A 16,499-nucleotide genomic window follows, 5' to 3' on the forward strand; every position below is an offset into this window, starting at 1 on the left:
ACCCATGGCCTCCCACTGGGACTCTGTCTACCGTCTTGGTCTCTTAATGTCTGTACACACCTACTCTGGGCTCCCTCTCCTGATCCTGTGTATCTCACTCCAGGAAAAATCCTTGGGGAAAGTCCTCCAGGCCAAACCCGCCTCTGGTCCTGCCAAGGGACCGCCTCAGAAGGCAGGGCCTGTAGCCATCCAGGTCAAGGCTGAAAAGCCCATGGAAGACTCAGAGAGCAGCGAGGAGTCGTCGGACAGTGCGGACAGTGAGGAGACACCAGCAGCCATGACTGCAGCTCAGGTGAGGCCTGGGGAAGGAGGCTGCCACATGGCCTGATCTACCACACCACAGTCAGCCCCCCAGGGAGCTGTGCTTCCCTCAGGCAGATCATGGGTTCTGACTGGTGGGGCAGAACAGTAGTGGGGATCCACCTCAGAACAGATGGGGGACTCCGAGTTCAGGAATCTTCTCCAGCCTTTCTTTGGTGTCCCCTTAGGCAAAACCAGCTCTGAAAATTCCTCAGACCAAGGCCTGCCCAAAGAAAACCAATACTGCATCTGCCAAGGTCACCCCTGTGCGAGTGGGCACCCAAGCCCCCCGGAAAGCAGGAACTGTGACTTCTCCAGTAGGCTCATCCCCAGCTGTGGCTGGGGGCACCCAGAGACCAGCAGAGGATTCTTCAAGCAGTGAGGAATCAGACAGTGAGGAAGAGAAGACAGGTCCTGCAGTAACCATGGGACAGGTGAGGCCTGTGTTTAATGGGGGGACCTCAGGGCCGCCCCTACGTGGTCCTTTGGACTCCTAGAGACACCTCTCTTCCACTTGTCATCCCAGGCAAAGTCTGTGGGGAAAGGCCTCCAGGTGAAAGCGGCCTCAGTGCCTGTCAAGGGATCCCTGGGGCAAGGGACCGCTCCAGTACTTCCTGGGAAGACGGGGCCTACGGTCACCCAGGTGAAAGCTGAGATGCAGGAAGACTCTGAGAGCAGTGAGGAGGAATCAGACAGTGAAGAGGCAGCTGCACCTTCAGCACAGGTGAGGCCTAGAAGGAGCAGGCCCATCCCACCCACAGCTGTTCCTGAGCCAGGGCTGAGGATGGGCTTGATTGGGGGCTAGTCTTGCCTGCAGGTGTGCAGAAGCCTCAGCGGTAGCCTCAACACCGCGTCCTTCCCTGTCTTTCACTCCATGTCTCCTCTGCCCATCAGAGCTCCGGGGTCTCTTGTCTTGTTGGCCTTTTGAGCTCCCACTGATGTATTCCCTGTGGTTTCTACAAGCTCTGGAGTTCCCACCCTGCCAGGTGCTGCCCTTGTCTGGGGCTGCTGAGGCCCTGTTCCTCGGAGAAGTCCTGTCTCTGGAGCATGGACGTGCTCCTCCAGTGTGGAGTGATGGGGTTGAGTTAGAGGGTGTAAGCCTGGGCTGCACAGCATGACAGGTGAGAGTATCTAGGCCTTTTACAGGAGGTGGCGGCATCTGAACCATGGGCTGAAAGAGATGGGCAGGGAGAGTGTTCCAGCAGAGGAAGCAGTCTATGCGAGGCCAGGGAATGGGAGAGTGCCCGGCTTGGGTGCCTTGCCACAGGCGGCACATTGTGGTGGGATGGCTGGCAGGGGTTTAGAGTCAGACCGCCTGGGTTAAAGTTTCAGCCCCAGCCCCACATCCTGGCAAGTGCTGAAGTCCTCAGAGCCCTTACTCTTGTGTAAACACAAAATCAGCCCTCACAAGTTTGGGTAAGAATTGAGGTGAGATCTCACCTGCCACACCCAGCAAGGGACCTGCACACAGCAAGTTGTCTCGTGTCACCCTGACGATGGGCCAGGCTAATGTGGAACAGATCAAGAGTGAGGTCTCCCTGCCTGGAAGAGCTGAGAGAAGATGGCTCACTCCCTGCACTCACCCACCCACTGTTTATTATTTTTAATTGTCGCTCTATTTTTTTCTGTAACCACTCAGAAATTAGTCATTTCTTTTTTCTCTGTACCAGAGCACACATTTCTACTGATTTTTTTTTTTTGTCCCCCTCTCATTGTTGACTCGTGGGACCCGAGGGTCCTAGGATTCCTCCATTGAGGCTTTTAAGCTCTTCAGGGGCCCCTTCCAGAGCCTCCTCTCCTCTTTCTCAAGCTGCAGGCACATTCCAGACCCAGTGCCTTACAGAGTTTCCTTGTGCAGATCACTTAAATATTTGTCTTCCCTTCTGAGCCTCCCACCTGTACCATGAGGTGGGTGTTTTGCTTTTATTTTTTGAACCATGAGCTGTTTTGAAGTAAGCTGTTTAATTTCCAAATATCTGGGATTACCCAGGTTTCTTTTTGTTGCTGATTTCTAATTTAATCACATTGTGGTTGGAGAACATATTTGGTATGATTTCAATCCTTTTTTGTGTATTGAGACTTGTTAGGTCAAGTCAGTCTTGGTGTCTTACTTCTTGTGGAAAACATGGCTCCCCTTTGGAGGACTTACATGCTGTGCTGATGAGTACCTCGGCCTGAGTCATACTTGGTCCACACTGTAGGGAATCTTTCTTTTTGAAGTCCTGATTCTTCACCTCACTTGACCTCATGTGTTTGAGGAATACTGGGGGATGGGGATGTTTTCTGACACCAGATGCCCTCCCTGAGTGAGGCAGGGGTCTTGAGATGCTGCCAGATTCCTCGTTCTGTTTCACATCAGGCTTGCTGTCACTCCTGTCAAGGATCTCACTCTGGGAATTTCCCTCTTTCTTGCTGTCCTTCTATTTGTTGGAGTCCCTGAGAGGCCTTTTGGGGGTTCTCTGGATATCGGTTAAGACTAGATTAAGCTGAAGAAAACCTTGAACAACAAGTATCTTGTTCTGCCGTGGCTGCTTGAGCTCCAGCTCTTTCCTCAGCATTCCATCTAGCCTGGAGGAGGAAGGACATGTTTCTGACTTTTTATGGTACTCAACTTTCTACGAACCAGAATTTAATGACATGGCCACCTAGCTGAAATGGAGCCTGGAAAACATCTTTGTTTTAGGTAGTCTTATGCTTAGCTAATGCTAAGGAAGGCACGCACAGTGAGTTTGAGTGTTTATGTTCCAGACATGTTAAACTCTGAATCTCCTATTTAGTCTTCATTATAACCCATAGGTGGGCCTTATTATTATCTCCATTTGTTAGAAGACTGAACTGAGGCCCAGTGAGATCAAGTGATGTGCTCAGGTTCACACAGCTATTGCGTGGAGGAGCCAGAATCCAGACTCAGGCTCCGGCTCCAGAATCTGTATTCTTGGCTAGCTGCTTTACTCTCTCTCACTTTCTCCCTCCTTAATTTCCTTTTCTCCACTCAGGTGAAAACCTCAGTAAAAAAAACCCAGGCCAAAGCCAACCCAGCTGCCGTCAGAGCATCTCCAGCAAAAGGGACAATTTCAGCTCCTGGAAAAGTTGTCACTGCAGCTGCTCAAGCCAAACAGAGGTCTCCAGCCAAGGCAAGTGGAGCCAGAAGCCACAGGAGGTGTGGAGGGTTGGAGCAGAGAGGAGGACCACTCACTGAGCCCAGCCTGGAGAAGGCTCCTGCATGGGCAGGCCACCCACCCAGAGCTGTGCCATGGTGGAAAGTGGGACCTGAAAGGAATCACTTCCGCCTCCAATCCTGTTATCCCCCTGCAATTCAGGCGAAGCCACCGGTGAGAAACCTCCAGAACAGTACTGTCTTGGTGAGGGGCCCAGCATCTGTGCCACCTGTGGGGAAGGCCGTGGCTGCAGCAGATCAAGTCCAGACAGGGCCAGAGGAGGACTCGGGGAGCAGTGAGGAGGAGTCAGACAGTGAGGAGGAGACGGAGACGCCGGCTCAGGTGAGGGGGAGGGAATGGAGAACGTCTCCTACATGGGATGTAACACTTTTGCCGCATCCAGCTCTTGTCTCCTCACACGTCCACCCTCCAGGCTCTCTCCCCTCATCCTGTTTCTCACTCCAGGCGAAGCCTTCAGAGAAGACCCCCCAGGTCAGAGCTGCCTTGGCTCCTGCCAAGGAGTCCCCCAGGAAAGGGGCTGCCCCAGCACCTCCTGGGAAGACAAGGCCTTCAGCCACCCAGGCGGGGAAGCAGGATGGCTCAGGGAGCAGCAGCGAGGAGTCAAACAGTGATGAGGAGGCACCGGCAGCTGCAACCTCTGCCCAGGTGAGACTTGCCAGGCCTCTGAGCCACCAACACCCACTCCTCAGAACTGGGGTATAGGGCCGGGCACGGTGGCTCACACCTGTAATTCTAGCACTTTGGGAGGCCAAGGCGGACATATCACTTGAGGTCAGGGGTTCGAGACCAGCCTGGCCAACATGGTGAAACCCCATCTCTACTAAAAATATAAAAATTAGCTGGGCATGGTGGCAGGTGCCTGTAATCCCAGCCACTCGGGAGGCTGAGGCAGGAGAATCCCTAGAACCTGGGAGGCAGAGGTTGCAGTGAGCTGAGATCATGCCACTGTACTCCTGCCTGGGTGATGAGAGTGAGACTCTCTCAAAAAAAAAGAAAAATGAAAAACCAGGGTTTAGGGCCAGGTAAGGAAAAGGAAGGAAGGCCAGGTTAAGGCTTAAGGCTCTGGCTCCACCATGCCCTCTTCCCTCTGCTGTCATCCACATCTCCTTAGGTAAAACCTGCTACTAAAACTCTCCAAACCAAGACTTCCCTCGCTAAAAGGGTCCCGGGTCTATGTCTAGGTTGAGGTTTCCACCAGCCCTATAGGCTAGGCCAGTATCTCCCACCAAGTCATGTGAGACCAAGAGTCTTACATGTTGGTTATTGTGCATACGTTGACGTAATACAAAATGACTCTCCCTATCAGAGTCCCAAGGAAACTTGGAGTGTGGCACAGGTCCCCCGAGGCCCTGAAGAGATGGAGGAAGTCTCGTCCCTCACCTTGGCCTGGGGCCTCACATAGGCAGGTGCATCTTCTCAGGCAGGGCTTGTCTAGCTTAGTGCCAAGCCTGGGCCCTGAAGACTAGGGAGAAAGACAATCTGGACAATTCCCTCGGTCTGCTTGCAGGAGACAGCAGGGCTTGCTACATCCTACAGAAGTGTGGGATGACAGACTCCAGCACTGCCAGGGCACAGGTGTGTGATGGACGTGACTGATGCAGGCCTGGCAGAAATGATAGATGTCAGCCGGGCGCAGTGGCTCAAGCCTGTAATCCCAGTAGCTTGGGAGGCCAAGGCGGGCAGATCATGAGGTCAGGAGTCCAAGACCAGCCTGGCCAACATGGTGAAACCCTGTCTCTACTAAAAAAAAAAAAAAAAAAAAATACAAAAATTAGCCAGGCATGATGGCGGGTGCCTGTAGTTCCAGGTACTCGGGAGGCCGAGGCAGGAGAATTGCTTGAACCTGGAAAAGCGGAGGTTGCAGTGAGCCAAGATCGTGCCATTGCACTCCAGTCTGGGCAACAGAGTGAGACTCTGTCTCAAAAAAAAAAAAAAAAAAAAAAATGTCAGGAGAGATGGTAGATAATGGTAGCAAGTAGGACAGACCGGGGAGCCCTTGCCCCATCCATAAGGACAGTTCCTATCAGCTTCAGCCAGTCATGACTGTGGAAATGGACCTTCTTTGTGGCCAGATCTTCCATTTCTTAAGGGAAGCTGGAAGTCCCTGTGCCAGGCCAAGCTGCATAACCTCTCTTAGATTTGTTTTCGTCATGAGTAAAACAAGCACTGAGATGAATGCTCCCTATCCCTAACCTCTGCCTTTGATATAACAAACCATTACTGGGGGCGAAAGACATTTGGCCCTGCCCTCAAGGAGCTCACAGTCTGTGGGGCAAGACAGGTGGCCGGATTATCGCAGAGTATGCTGGTGGTGCTGACAGCTGAAAGAGCAGGTCTCTGAGAGGCCAGAAGAGGAGCGGGTGATGGAGCTGAAGGATGACCAGGCACAAAAGTGGACAGGGCCCCTCAGTGGGTGCAGACGGGCTGGGCATGAACGTGCATGGTCACTGAAGGCTGCTGTCCTACAAGCCGTAGGCCCTCCCAGGTGCTTGTTACTGGTAGATTTATGGAGGACCTAAATGACAGACTAAAGCATAGGCCTCAGCCATATTTTGGCCTGTGTAGTATTTTTGTTTTTAAGTTTTCAACGAGTTCCTCTCTCCATCAGAATGGCCTAAGTTGCAGGAGAAAGCCCCATTCAAAAGAGCTTCACTAAGGGGATTGACTCTTACAGTGCACAGAGTCCCAGGTTCCAGCTGCTGAAAAGCTGGTTCCTTCAGCTAAGCATCAGTGGTGACCAGATTTCCATCTCTGTGCTCCATCAGCTTTATGGTCATAGCAGGGCTGCAGCATCTCCTAAAGTGCTGGGGGCAGGCCAGGTGCAGTGGCTCACACCTGTAATCCCAGCACTTTGGGAGGCTGAGACAGGCGGATCACTGGAGGTCAGGAGTTCAAGACCAGCCTGGCCAACATGGCGAAACCTGTCTCTACTAAAAATACAAAAATTAGCTGGGCCTGGTGGCACTGGCCTGTAATCCCAGCTGAGGCAAGAGAATCACTTGAACCCGGGGAGGAGGAGGTGTTGCAGTGAGTAAGATTGTGCCACTGCACTCCAGCCTGGGCGACAGAGTGAGCAGAGCAAGAGTCCATCTCAAAAAAGACTGAGGAGTAGACTTAAGGCTACTCAGACCTCAGGCTGGATGTGCTAGCTACCCTCTTAGCCATAGACAAGAAGCCAGTAGTTCCCATGACTGGCTGGGAGGAGGGACCACCCTCCCTGAAGCATGTGGTAGGAGCCACTGAACAGTGAGGGTTCTGTTAGCAAGGAACAGATGGGGGCATGGCTGTTAGGAGGCAGCCAGCAGTGTGCATTGTAGTTGCCCCATTTAAAAATTGGAAATGACGTACAGATCTTCCAGCTTCTCTTGAGAAATTGGAAGCTCAGGCAGCCTGGGTCCTACTTTCTTGGCTAGGCTGAGTAGGGAAAAGGGGTCCCCCATTCCAGTAGGGACCACTGAGCTGCCATCACCACCAGCATTTCCACCCGGATCTCTGAGTCCTCCTCTGACTGCAGTGTTCACCAGTCCAGCCCCCATTATCATGCCTGCCCCAGCAGGAGGGTATGGTAGCCAGTGGAACACTTCTAGGCAGCTCCTGCTTTTGGCTGGGGATGTTACAACCAGAGGTGAACTGTGCTGGGACCACTGGCTTGTGCCTGCAACCTTGTCCCAGGCTGCTGTCACCTCTTGTCCAGACCCTGGGCCAACAGCCCTGCAGCCCTCAGGTTTTAGCTGTATCGGAGTCATAAATCCCTTTCACGTTCGAAGTTAGCTCTGGAAGGAGCTAGCAGGGTGGAAGCATGTTTCCGGTGGCTGTGGGGCAGGTCAGAGCAGCAGCTATTCCTGTGCATGTGCAGGAAGGGGCCACGGTGCCTCCCCTGGAAACCAGAGTGCCTGAGGATCATTGCCTGCTGGCTCTTTCCCCCTCAGCAAATGCCCCTCTCCCCGACCACGTGCTTATCCAGGTCTTGTCCCCTCAGAAGGACAGTAACTCCAAACCTGCCAGAAGCAAGACCCTGGCCCCAGCACCTCCAGAGGGGAACACGGAGGGGTCCTCGGAGAGCAGTGAGGAAGAGCTGCCACTGACCCAGGTACGCCATGCCTTCTCTTTGCAGTCGCTGCAGGGTCAGAGCTGGGCTGGCAGGCCTTGCGGGAGAGGGCAGGTCTTTCCCATAGGGAAAAATCTCATCATATTTAAACAGCATCTCACAGCTTCCAGAGCTCTTTCCTCTATTGTGACATTCATCTGAGCCCTGTGAGGCAGGCAGCAGTGCACAGTTAAACATACAGGCTTCAGAGTGTTGGGTCGAAGCCCGGCTCTACCACCTAACAGCTCCGTGGTCCTGGGCAGACGCCTTTCTCCTATGTGAGGCTCAATGTTTCAACCATAAAATGGGGTTAGTACTAGTGCCTCCCTCCTGCCTCTGCACTGGAGCCAGCACACGAAGTACTTGCCACAGTCCCCTGCCTAAGAAAGGGTGCCTGGTGACTGTGAGAAGGCCAGGGAGTGTTGCCCCGTTTGACAGATCGGGAATCAAGCCTTAGAGTTGAAGCAGTTTCCCGAAATTCTCATGATTCATAAGAGGCTGAGGAAAGGTGCAAGCACTGGTCCCCTGGCTCCCTATATCTCTGTTGCCTGTTTAGGACCGGGAGTCTTCTCAAATCCCATGAGCTTTGCCCAGGACTCTTTCTCAAGCGCCTGTGGCATACCTTCACATGCTCCACTGCACCCAGAGCTTAAGCCACAGTCCTGACCAGGCTACACCCCCAAGGATGAGACCAGGCCCACCTTATCTCCCTGTACTCCAGAGGCCTAAGTCAGCCATGCTGGTGTGGTTCAAGCTTCTGTGTGAACCCTGGCCCTTCCATCAGACAGCATTACCCTTTGTCCTCTAGCCCCAAGCTCACAGAAGCTTCTGCCAGGCACCTCAGAGCACCAGCTCCCCTCCCAGGGCCTAACGACAGATCCTGGAGTTCTGCAACCTCCAGACCAGAGTGGTCTCATGAACCACCTCCCCTTGAATATCACATACCACGTTCTTACCAATTCATCAGTAAGGTCAGATGCTGTTTGCACACTTCCAGCAATAGGGTGCTCACTGCCTCTCACTTTCCAATAGCACAGATTACAAAAGTAAAGAACAACCACCACCAACATCGGTAACTCCCTGTATTTGCATTTTTCTGTTTAATCCCCACAACAGCCCTATGAGGGTGGCTCCCTTTGTGGTTTGCATTTTAAGGAACTGGGAATGAGGCTCAGAGAAGTTGAGGGACCTGTCCCAGCATCACATGGCTGATGGCAAGTGGACAGACCTGGTGTTGGAGCCCAGGCCATTCACATTCTGACCCGTTGCCCGGGGCTGCCCCAACACTCCCCTCTCCCAGGCGTGGGCATTGCCCTCAGGCTCTGGGTGGAGCCTTTACGAGGCCACCTGCCTCTCTGAGGGATCTCAACAGCTGGGAGGGAGGGGACCGCTCCACCTTTCTCTGTGGGGGTGGACTAACACAATTAAAATGAACATCCTGCTTAAACTGAACCGTTTAATTGGTATGTTAGTCCTGAAGATTCTGGAGTCCCTATTTAAAAAGCAGAAAGAAAAGTCAGCAGTTTGTACCTTCCCCCAGGAGGCTTTGGGGAAGACAGGCATAGCCCCAGGAAGCTGCAGCCTCTTCCTGATTGAGAGATTTTTAGTTCCTAATCCCCAGCTCACTAATTAATTATGATTATTTTCATTATTGTACATTTATTGAGCACCTCTCTATTGACAAGTTTCAGTCTGATTTTATTAGCCCATCAGTGGGGAAAGGGATTGAGGCCGGGGTGGTGGGCAGAGCCCCAGGCTAGGAGGCAGGGATAGACACTTGGGCTCCATTCCTAGACCCTTCACTGTGCCTCCGCCCCGTTGTGCAGAGCAGACCTCAGGCCAGAGTCTGCTGGGGTCTGGGATAGCTTCCAGATTTGAAAACAAGTATGTGAGGTGATGCATATGTTAAATAACTTAATTGAGCTATTCCACAATGTATATGTGTATCAAAACATCATGTAATATACCACAAATATATGCAGTTTCACTTGTCAGTAATATAATTTTGTAAGGCCAACTTCTAGTTTGTCAAAGAGGTAGGCCCTGCTCTCGAAGTTTTAGGTTGAATCGAAGAAAAAGGAAACCTGTAAGAAATTAATTTGGGTATTAAATTGAGGCCTAGCGTAATTGGTTCTAGAAGGAGCTCCAGTCTGGTGCCTGGAGAACGAACTACTAATCCTGGCTCTGGCACCAGTTTGCTGGTCACCCTGGGTGATGCCACTTGCCTTCTCTGAGCCTCATTCATCTCAGTCTCTGAGATGAGACTTCCTGGGTGGGTGGGGTGGACCTTGAGGCTCCAGGCCACGTCCCCAGAGAGAATTTTTCAGTCTCCCGGAGTGGGGCTGGCCTAGATCTGTTAACCAGCCCCAGGCAGTTCTGAGAGAGCTTCTTAGAGGAGTGTTGCCTTTGTGGTTATGTGCCTTGCCAGGGTCCGCAGCCTAGGCCATCAGCCCCCTCTCCCCACTCTGTGCCGCAGACTTGTTGGAATGAAGGCACAGTTAGAATGAGCTCAGCTTTGACAGGAGGGAGTGAGCACTGTCCTGAAATCCCCTAGGTTTGGTTCTGCAGGCATCAGACCTGCAGGTAGGAGGGGTATCCCTGGGTTCCCTCTGGGTGCTTACTGCCCAGCACCTATAGGGAGGTACAACCACATGTTCAGACTGTGCTGGTTTGCTGCTTCACTCCCATCAGTTTTTTCCTAGCTGACCCCAGAACTACATTCCGGTGTGTACTGTGCTTTGCAGTTTCCACAGTGCATTAGAACCCTTGCAGTGAATGAGCCCAGGCTAGGATAACTACTAGCCCTTTCATTAAACAGGAAACTGAGGAGCAGAAAGTGGAAGGGCTTGACCACACAGTGAAGTCATGAGAGGTGGGATGAGAAGCAGGTCTCCCGCTACATCCTGGGCAAACTTCACTGCCCACCTTTGTGAACTCTACAGACTAATGCACTAATGCCCCGCCCCGACCCCCCACAGCCAAGCCCCTTGCACCACCTCCCTCCTACAGCCCAGAGGCCCAGTGGGGTGGCGTGGGCGGGTGGAACTAAGAGGAGGCTTTTGCTGCTGAGCTGCTTTTAACATCCCAAGACGCTATTGTTTGCCTCAGTGGGTTCGTTGCTTCTCTTCGTCCCCGACAATCTGTTCCTGTCTTCTCACATATATATAGATCCCCCCTCCCTCAACTGTAAGCTTTCTCCCACTTTCCATCCTTCTCTTTTTTATATCGTAGGAAGGAAGGCTCTGGAAGTGGCAGATCAGAGCAGCCGTGGGGGAGGCTATTTGGCAGGGGTAGGAAAGGCCTAAGCCCAGGGAAGCTTCCACCCTCAGGCAGGCACCTTTCTGTTTTACTTTTTACTTTATGCCTCTCTGCAGCACCTTAGCACCCTGAGGAGCCAGATGTGCTAAGTCGGGCTCAGAGGGTAGACAGGATGGTGCAGCAGAGACCAGTCTGGACCTGACTCCACTCCTCCCTTAGCTCAAGCAGCTCCCTCTTCCTGTCCTCCAGCCCTTTACTGGCCAGAGAGGGAGCAGAGCTCACACCAGGTCTGACATTTGGGGAATGGAAAGTAGACCTAAGCAGCTCCCTGGCTCACAGCCATGTGTGTTCTCATTAACTGGGGGTTTGGGAAGGAAATGGGCCTGGAGGTGCCCTTGCGTGCGGTGAACATGTTCAGGGATGGTGCAGTTCACAACCAGACTGGCCTGCAGAATACCAGGGAGCTGCTGTTGCTTGTTTGCTTTTTCTTTTACTGTTTTATTGGAAAATTTAAAGCATACCCAAAGATAGAGTGAGATAAAGAACCCCCAAGTACCATCCCCAGCCTCAACAGTTAGGAACTCCTGAGCAGGCTCGTTTCATGCAAACTCTCCACTCAGTTCCCCAACGCCCCTGGATTACTTTGCAGCCAGTCTCAGACGTGTCAGCTCATCCACCAGGATTTCAGTATGCAGCTCTCAGTTATAAGGACTTTTTTAAGCACAACTACAATACAATGTCACACCTAATAACTTGATCTATCCAGTCAGTGTCCCTGCTTCCCTGATTGTCTCGTGGAGTTCAGTTAAAGGCCACATACTGCATTGAGTTATTAATTCTCTAAGTCTTAATCTGTTGGTTCTCACCCACTCACCTAACCCTTGTTTCTCTTGTACGTTTTTTTGTTGAAGAAACTGAATCGGTGTATAGTTGGGGAGTTTCATCCTGGGCCACGTATCAGGAGGGCTGATTCAGAACCTCTGGGGTGGGGGCAACTAGACTAAATACCTCCCCAGGTGCATTGTATATTCCAACCAGGCAGCCTTGGAAAACTGCTCAGACCAGCCCCTGCATTCAGCAGGTAACTGTCTCTGAAGCCAGCCAGGGGAAAGAAGGCAGAATTGGACATTCTGGCCTTGGCTTTGCTTCCAGTAGGCACGGTGGCCTTGGGTCACTCCCTTCCCCTCTGGGCTTGCAGTTTTCCCACTTGTACAAGGGAGCTGATCCTGCTGAACGCAGGGCTTCACCCTGAGGGTCACGTGGGCTCCTGTGAGTTGTGAAGTGCTGCGCTGGGTCTTAGCAGATGTGTAGGGTGGGAGGGGGCACCCTGGGCAGCTGGAATGGCTTCTGTGCCCAGCTGCCCCTGAGCTCTGTGGACCCCTTGCCTTGTAAAACACTCCCTAACCCCATCACCTCCTTTCCCTGGCCAAGCCTTTAATCACTGGGGGGGTGTTTTGTTTTTGTTTTTCAAGGTGATTAAACCCCCTCTGATTTTTGTCGACCCTAATCGTAGTCCAGCTGGCCCAGCTGCTACCCCCGTACAAGCCCAGGCTGCGAGCACCCCGAGGAAGTCCCGAGCCTCGGAGAGCACAGCCAGGAGCTCCTCCTCCGAGAGCGAGGATGAGGACGTGATCCCCGCTACACAGTGCTTGACTCCTGGTGAGCGCAGTCCCTATGCAGTGGTGGGAGGGGCTGCCAGCACTGCCCACATTGAGGCCCAGAAGGGACAGGACACTGGCTGAGTCACATAGCAAGGTGTTGGTCAGGAAGGGCTTGGGACCAGGTCTCTGGGCCCTGCATTAGCCATTCTGATTATGGTCTGGCTAAGACCTGCAGTTCTGGGGGAATAGTTGCCACGGCTTTTTTGTGCCAGCCCCAGGCATGGAACCCAGAACAGTAGCTAGAAGCTTCAGGGACCAGGTTCCTCCATAGTCTAAGGAATAATTCTGTATCAGTTGACTGCCTGTGGAACGAGTGGTCAGGGTGGTAGTGAGTTTCCCATCCTTGGTGGCATGTAAAGTGGGTTAGGCAATCCATAAGCCAGAGACGTTACAGGGAGAGATTTCATCTATCAACGAGAGGCAGGACCAATCTGAGGTTTCTTTAACTTCTGAGAATCTGTGATTCTACCAATGACAACAGGAAACGGGCTAATGTTACTATTACAGTTATTATAACATTTTTACAAGGAAATAATGCCTGATCCTGATAGGATAATTTAAAAATACAGGCCGGGTGCAGTGGCTCATGCCTATAATCCTAGCACTGTGGGAGGCTGAGGCAGGCAGATCACCTGAGCTCAGGAGTTCAAGACCAGCCTGGGTCACATGGCGAAACCCCATCTCTACTAAAAATACAAAATAATTAGCCTGGCAGTCGCCTGTAATCCCAGCTACTTGAGAGGGTAAGCCATGAGAATTGCTTGAACCCAGGAGGCAGAAGTTACAGTGAACTGAGATGTGCCACTGCACTCCAGCCTGGGCAACAGCGAGACTGTCTCAAAAAAAAAGAAAGCAGACAAAATGCAGATTACTGCTGGACACGGTGGTTCACACCTGTAATCCCAGCACTTTGGAAGGCCATGGTAGGAAGATCACTTGAGGCCAGGAGTTCAAGACCAGCCTGGGCAACATAGAGTTCTATCCTACATATATACATTTATATGTGTGTGTGTATATATATATATATGTGTGTGTGTGTGAGTAGGTATATTTGTGTGTGTGTATATTTTTTTAATAAAAGTGCAGATTAGCACATAAGAAACTATATCACCTGTAATTCTGCCCCAAATACTGTTAACATTTGACAAATGCTAACTTTATAAAAACCTAAGATATACATGTGTTTTAAAGCAAGACCGTACTGTAGCTAACTCTCAGTAACCTTTACTGGATATTTTATGACATCAGGTTTTTTTCATCTTGACATATTTGCAGCACAATTCCTAATAACTACAAAGAAATCCCTTGGGTGGACATACTACAGTATGTGTAGCCAGCACCATGTTGGAGGAAGCAGAGGGTTTTGTTTCAGGGTGGAGGGGTGAGGAAGTTGGCTGTTATAAACGTTGCTTTAAAGAATATGCATGTAACCAGGCCTCTGCAGATAACCACGGGGACTCTTAGGAGAGACGGTACCTGTGCTCTGGCCCATTGCTCAGGAGTGGCAGCCCGAGCAGCTAGGAGGGGATGGGATGGGGTGAGGAAGCCTGGGGTCACCCCCAGAGCAGCCATTTGAGCTCCCTGAACCTTGTCAAATGACATAATGACATCTGCCTGGGAGGCTTGGAGAGGGAAGTAAACAATCTTATGGGCCGGGTGCGGTGGCTCAAGCCTGTAATCCCAGCACTTTGGGAGGCCGAGACGGGCGGATCACGAGGTCAGGAGATCAAGACCATCCTGGCTAACACAGTGAAACCCCATCTCTACTAAAAAATACAAAAAAAAAAAACTAGCCGGGCGAGGTGGCGGGCGCCTGTAGTCCCAGCTACTCGGGAGGCTGAGGCAGGAGAATGGCGTAAACCCGGGAGGCGGAGCTTGCAGTGAGCTGAGATCCGGCCACTGCACTCCAGCCTGGGCGACAGAGCCAGACTCCCTCTCAAAAAAAAAAAAAAAAACAATCTTATGCCTCTGTAAGCCCTGAGCACAGCTCTAGATCACCAGCTCAGGCCGGTAAACTGGGTTATTGTCACTGCTGAGGAGGCTATGGGGCTTGTATGCCCTGATGTGCCCCCGTCTCACTCCATTTCAGGCATCAGAACCAACGTGGTGACTGTGCCCACTGCCCACCCAAGAATAGCCCCCAAAGCCAGCATGACTGGGGCCAGCAGCAGCAAGGAGTCCAGTCGGATATCAGATGGCAAGAAACAGGAGGGACCAGCCACTCAGGTACCTAGTGGGCAAGGGAGGGCAGTGCAGGCCAGTGGGGTGGGGCCCTACTTCCACACTTACCACATGTGCTGATGGGATGGCCTGCAGTTGCTGTCACCCCCACACTCCAGAGGTGGTAGCCTCACAGCCAGAGGCTTTTTGGCCTCCTGGCTACAACCCCCGTGTTGGCTTCTCCTTTGAGTTATGAGGAAGAGTAATCTGGGGACACAGCCTCCCCGCCAAGCAAGCCCCTGCACCTCGAGTCCCTCATGAGACTTTCCAACGTGGTGGGGCTTTTGATTTTTTTTTTCTTCCAGTTTTGGAATGCCATGAACAAAAGTTGCCCTTTTTTGGTGTTTGTAATAGTGACGTCAGCATTCTTCCCAGCCTTCTCACCATCTTCGGTGCATTTTTATTTGATCCTTGCCTGAATCTAAAAGCTGGGCATTTTAGGGTTAATGGCTGGTGCATTGTTTAAATCATAAAACTTAGCACACATCCCCATCCCAAGGGCTGTGACGTGACCAGCATTCAGCAAGGCCAGAACCCGCTGGGCCACCCTCCAGGCAGGGAAACTGCAGGTACCAGGGCCTTCTGGGGAAGCGCTTGGGGATGAGGGAAACTGAGAGGTGCGGACAGCTAGATGAGGAGCTGGGGACAGCTGGATCAGGAGCTGGGGGAGAGGAGAGGAGCCAGGCCGTGGCAAGGGCCACGCCACATCTGAGGGCTCTCTGCAAGGGGTCATACCCAATTTCCTAAGTTCTCTCTCCCTGACTGCTGGTGGGTGTAAGAAGTAGAGATGGGGGACCACCAGGTTGGGGATTGTCCCCAGTGAAGGTGCTGATTGAGTGGTGGGGCCTAAGCTGCTTCCCTGCCCTGGGCTGGGAACTGTCCCTTGCTCCTTGAGGACAATGTGATTAGCTCATAACCTGAAGCCTGCCACCAATTTTGCCCCTGTGACTGCCCCTCAGTCCGCACTCCAGCCCTCAGCCCAGCTAGATGGCATCTGACCAGGGTGTGGCACAGCTGGCATCCCGAGGACTCGTGAGTCTCAGGGCTACCTCTTGCCACCCGCAGGTGTCAAAGAAGAACCCAGCTTCCCTCCCACTGACCCAGGCTGCCCTGAAGGTCCTCGCCCAGAAAGCCAGTGAGGCTCAGCCTCCTGTTGCCAGGACCCAGCGTTCACGTGGGGTGAGCCTGGGGAGCAGGGGAAGCAAGCCCGCGGAGCATAGAAGGTGCAGGTGTGGCCCTGCGTCCTGGCACCAGCACTTACCTGTTCTGTGACCTCTGCACTTGGTTTGCCTCCCTGGGCCTCAGTGGCCTAATCTGTAAGAAGGAATTACAGTACCTTTTGTAGTTGGGAGGATCAAAAGAGGCTGCATGTGTGCCCTGTCTAACACAGTGCCTGGTCCTATTGAAGTGTTCAGGAAGGACCAGGTCTTACTTGCCCTAATTTTTCCTTCCATTCCTTCTCCTTTCACCAAATTAGGCTGACAGTGCTGTGGGAACGCTCCCTGCAACGAGTCCCCAGAGCACCCCCATCCAGGCCAAAGGGACCAACAAGCTCAGAAAACCTAAGCTTCCTGAGGGCCAGCAGGCCACCAAAGCCCCTGGGAGCTCAGATGACAGTGAGGACAGCAGCAACAGCTCTTCAGGGAGCGAGGAAGATGCTGAAGGGCCCCAGGTGGCCAAGTCGGCCCACACGCTGGGTGAGGGTGCTGGGGAAAAGGAAGGGTGGGCCAGGAAGAGGGTGGAGTGTGGCCTGGTGGAGCCATAGCTCTGGCCTCAGCTCCATATCTCAGACTT

The 16,499-nt window shown here is 52.5% G+C and overlaps 1 protein-coding gene across 40 annotated transcripts in view; it reads left to right on the forward strand.

The window, feature by feature from the left end:
• Positions 1-16,499, forward strand: part of TCOF1 (treacle ribosome biogenesis factor 1) — a 39,859-nt gene that overhangs the window by 15,401 nt on the left and 7,959 nt on the right. For 4 of the 40 annotated variants that reach the window (XM_005558252.5, XM_005558253.5, XM_015452140.4 and 1 more), the window contains 11 exons: positions 104-292; positions 489-734; positions 827-1,024; positions 3,297-3,434; positions 3,621-3,800; positions 3,924-4,124; positions 7,444-7,569; positions 12,297-12,483; positions 14,575-14,711; positions 15,771-15,884; positions 16,183-16,402. In XM_005558252.5, the coding sequence (XP_005558309.3) occupies positions 104-292; positions 489-734; positions 827-1,024; positions 3,297-3,434; positions 3,621-3,800; positions 3,924-4,124; positions 7,444-7,569; positions 12,297-12,483; positions 14,575-14,711; positions 15,771-15,884; positions 16,183-16,402 (1,936 nt within the window). The remainder of the gene's footprint in view (positions 1-103; positions 293-488; positions 735-826; positions 1,025-3,296; positions 3,435-3,620; positions 3,801-3,923; positions 4,125-7,443; positions 7,570-12,296; positions 12,484-14,574; positions 14,712-15,770; positions 15,885-16,182; positions 16,403-16,499) is intronic. The other 36 variants (XR_012414258.1, XR_012414262.1, XR_012414276.1 and 33 more) reach the window with 16 other exon arrangements.

The sequence above is a fragment of the Macaca fascicularis genome, chromosome 6, assembly GCF_037993035.2.
Source record: "Macaca fascicularis isolate 582-1 chromosome 6, T2T-MFA8v1.1".
In the NCBI taxonomy this organism is placed as follows: Eukaryota; Metazoa; Chordata; class Mammalia; order Primates; family Cercopithecidae; genus Macaca; species Macaca fascicularis.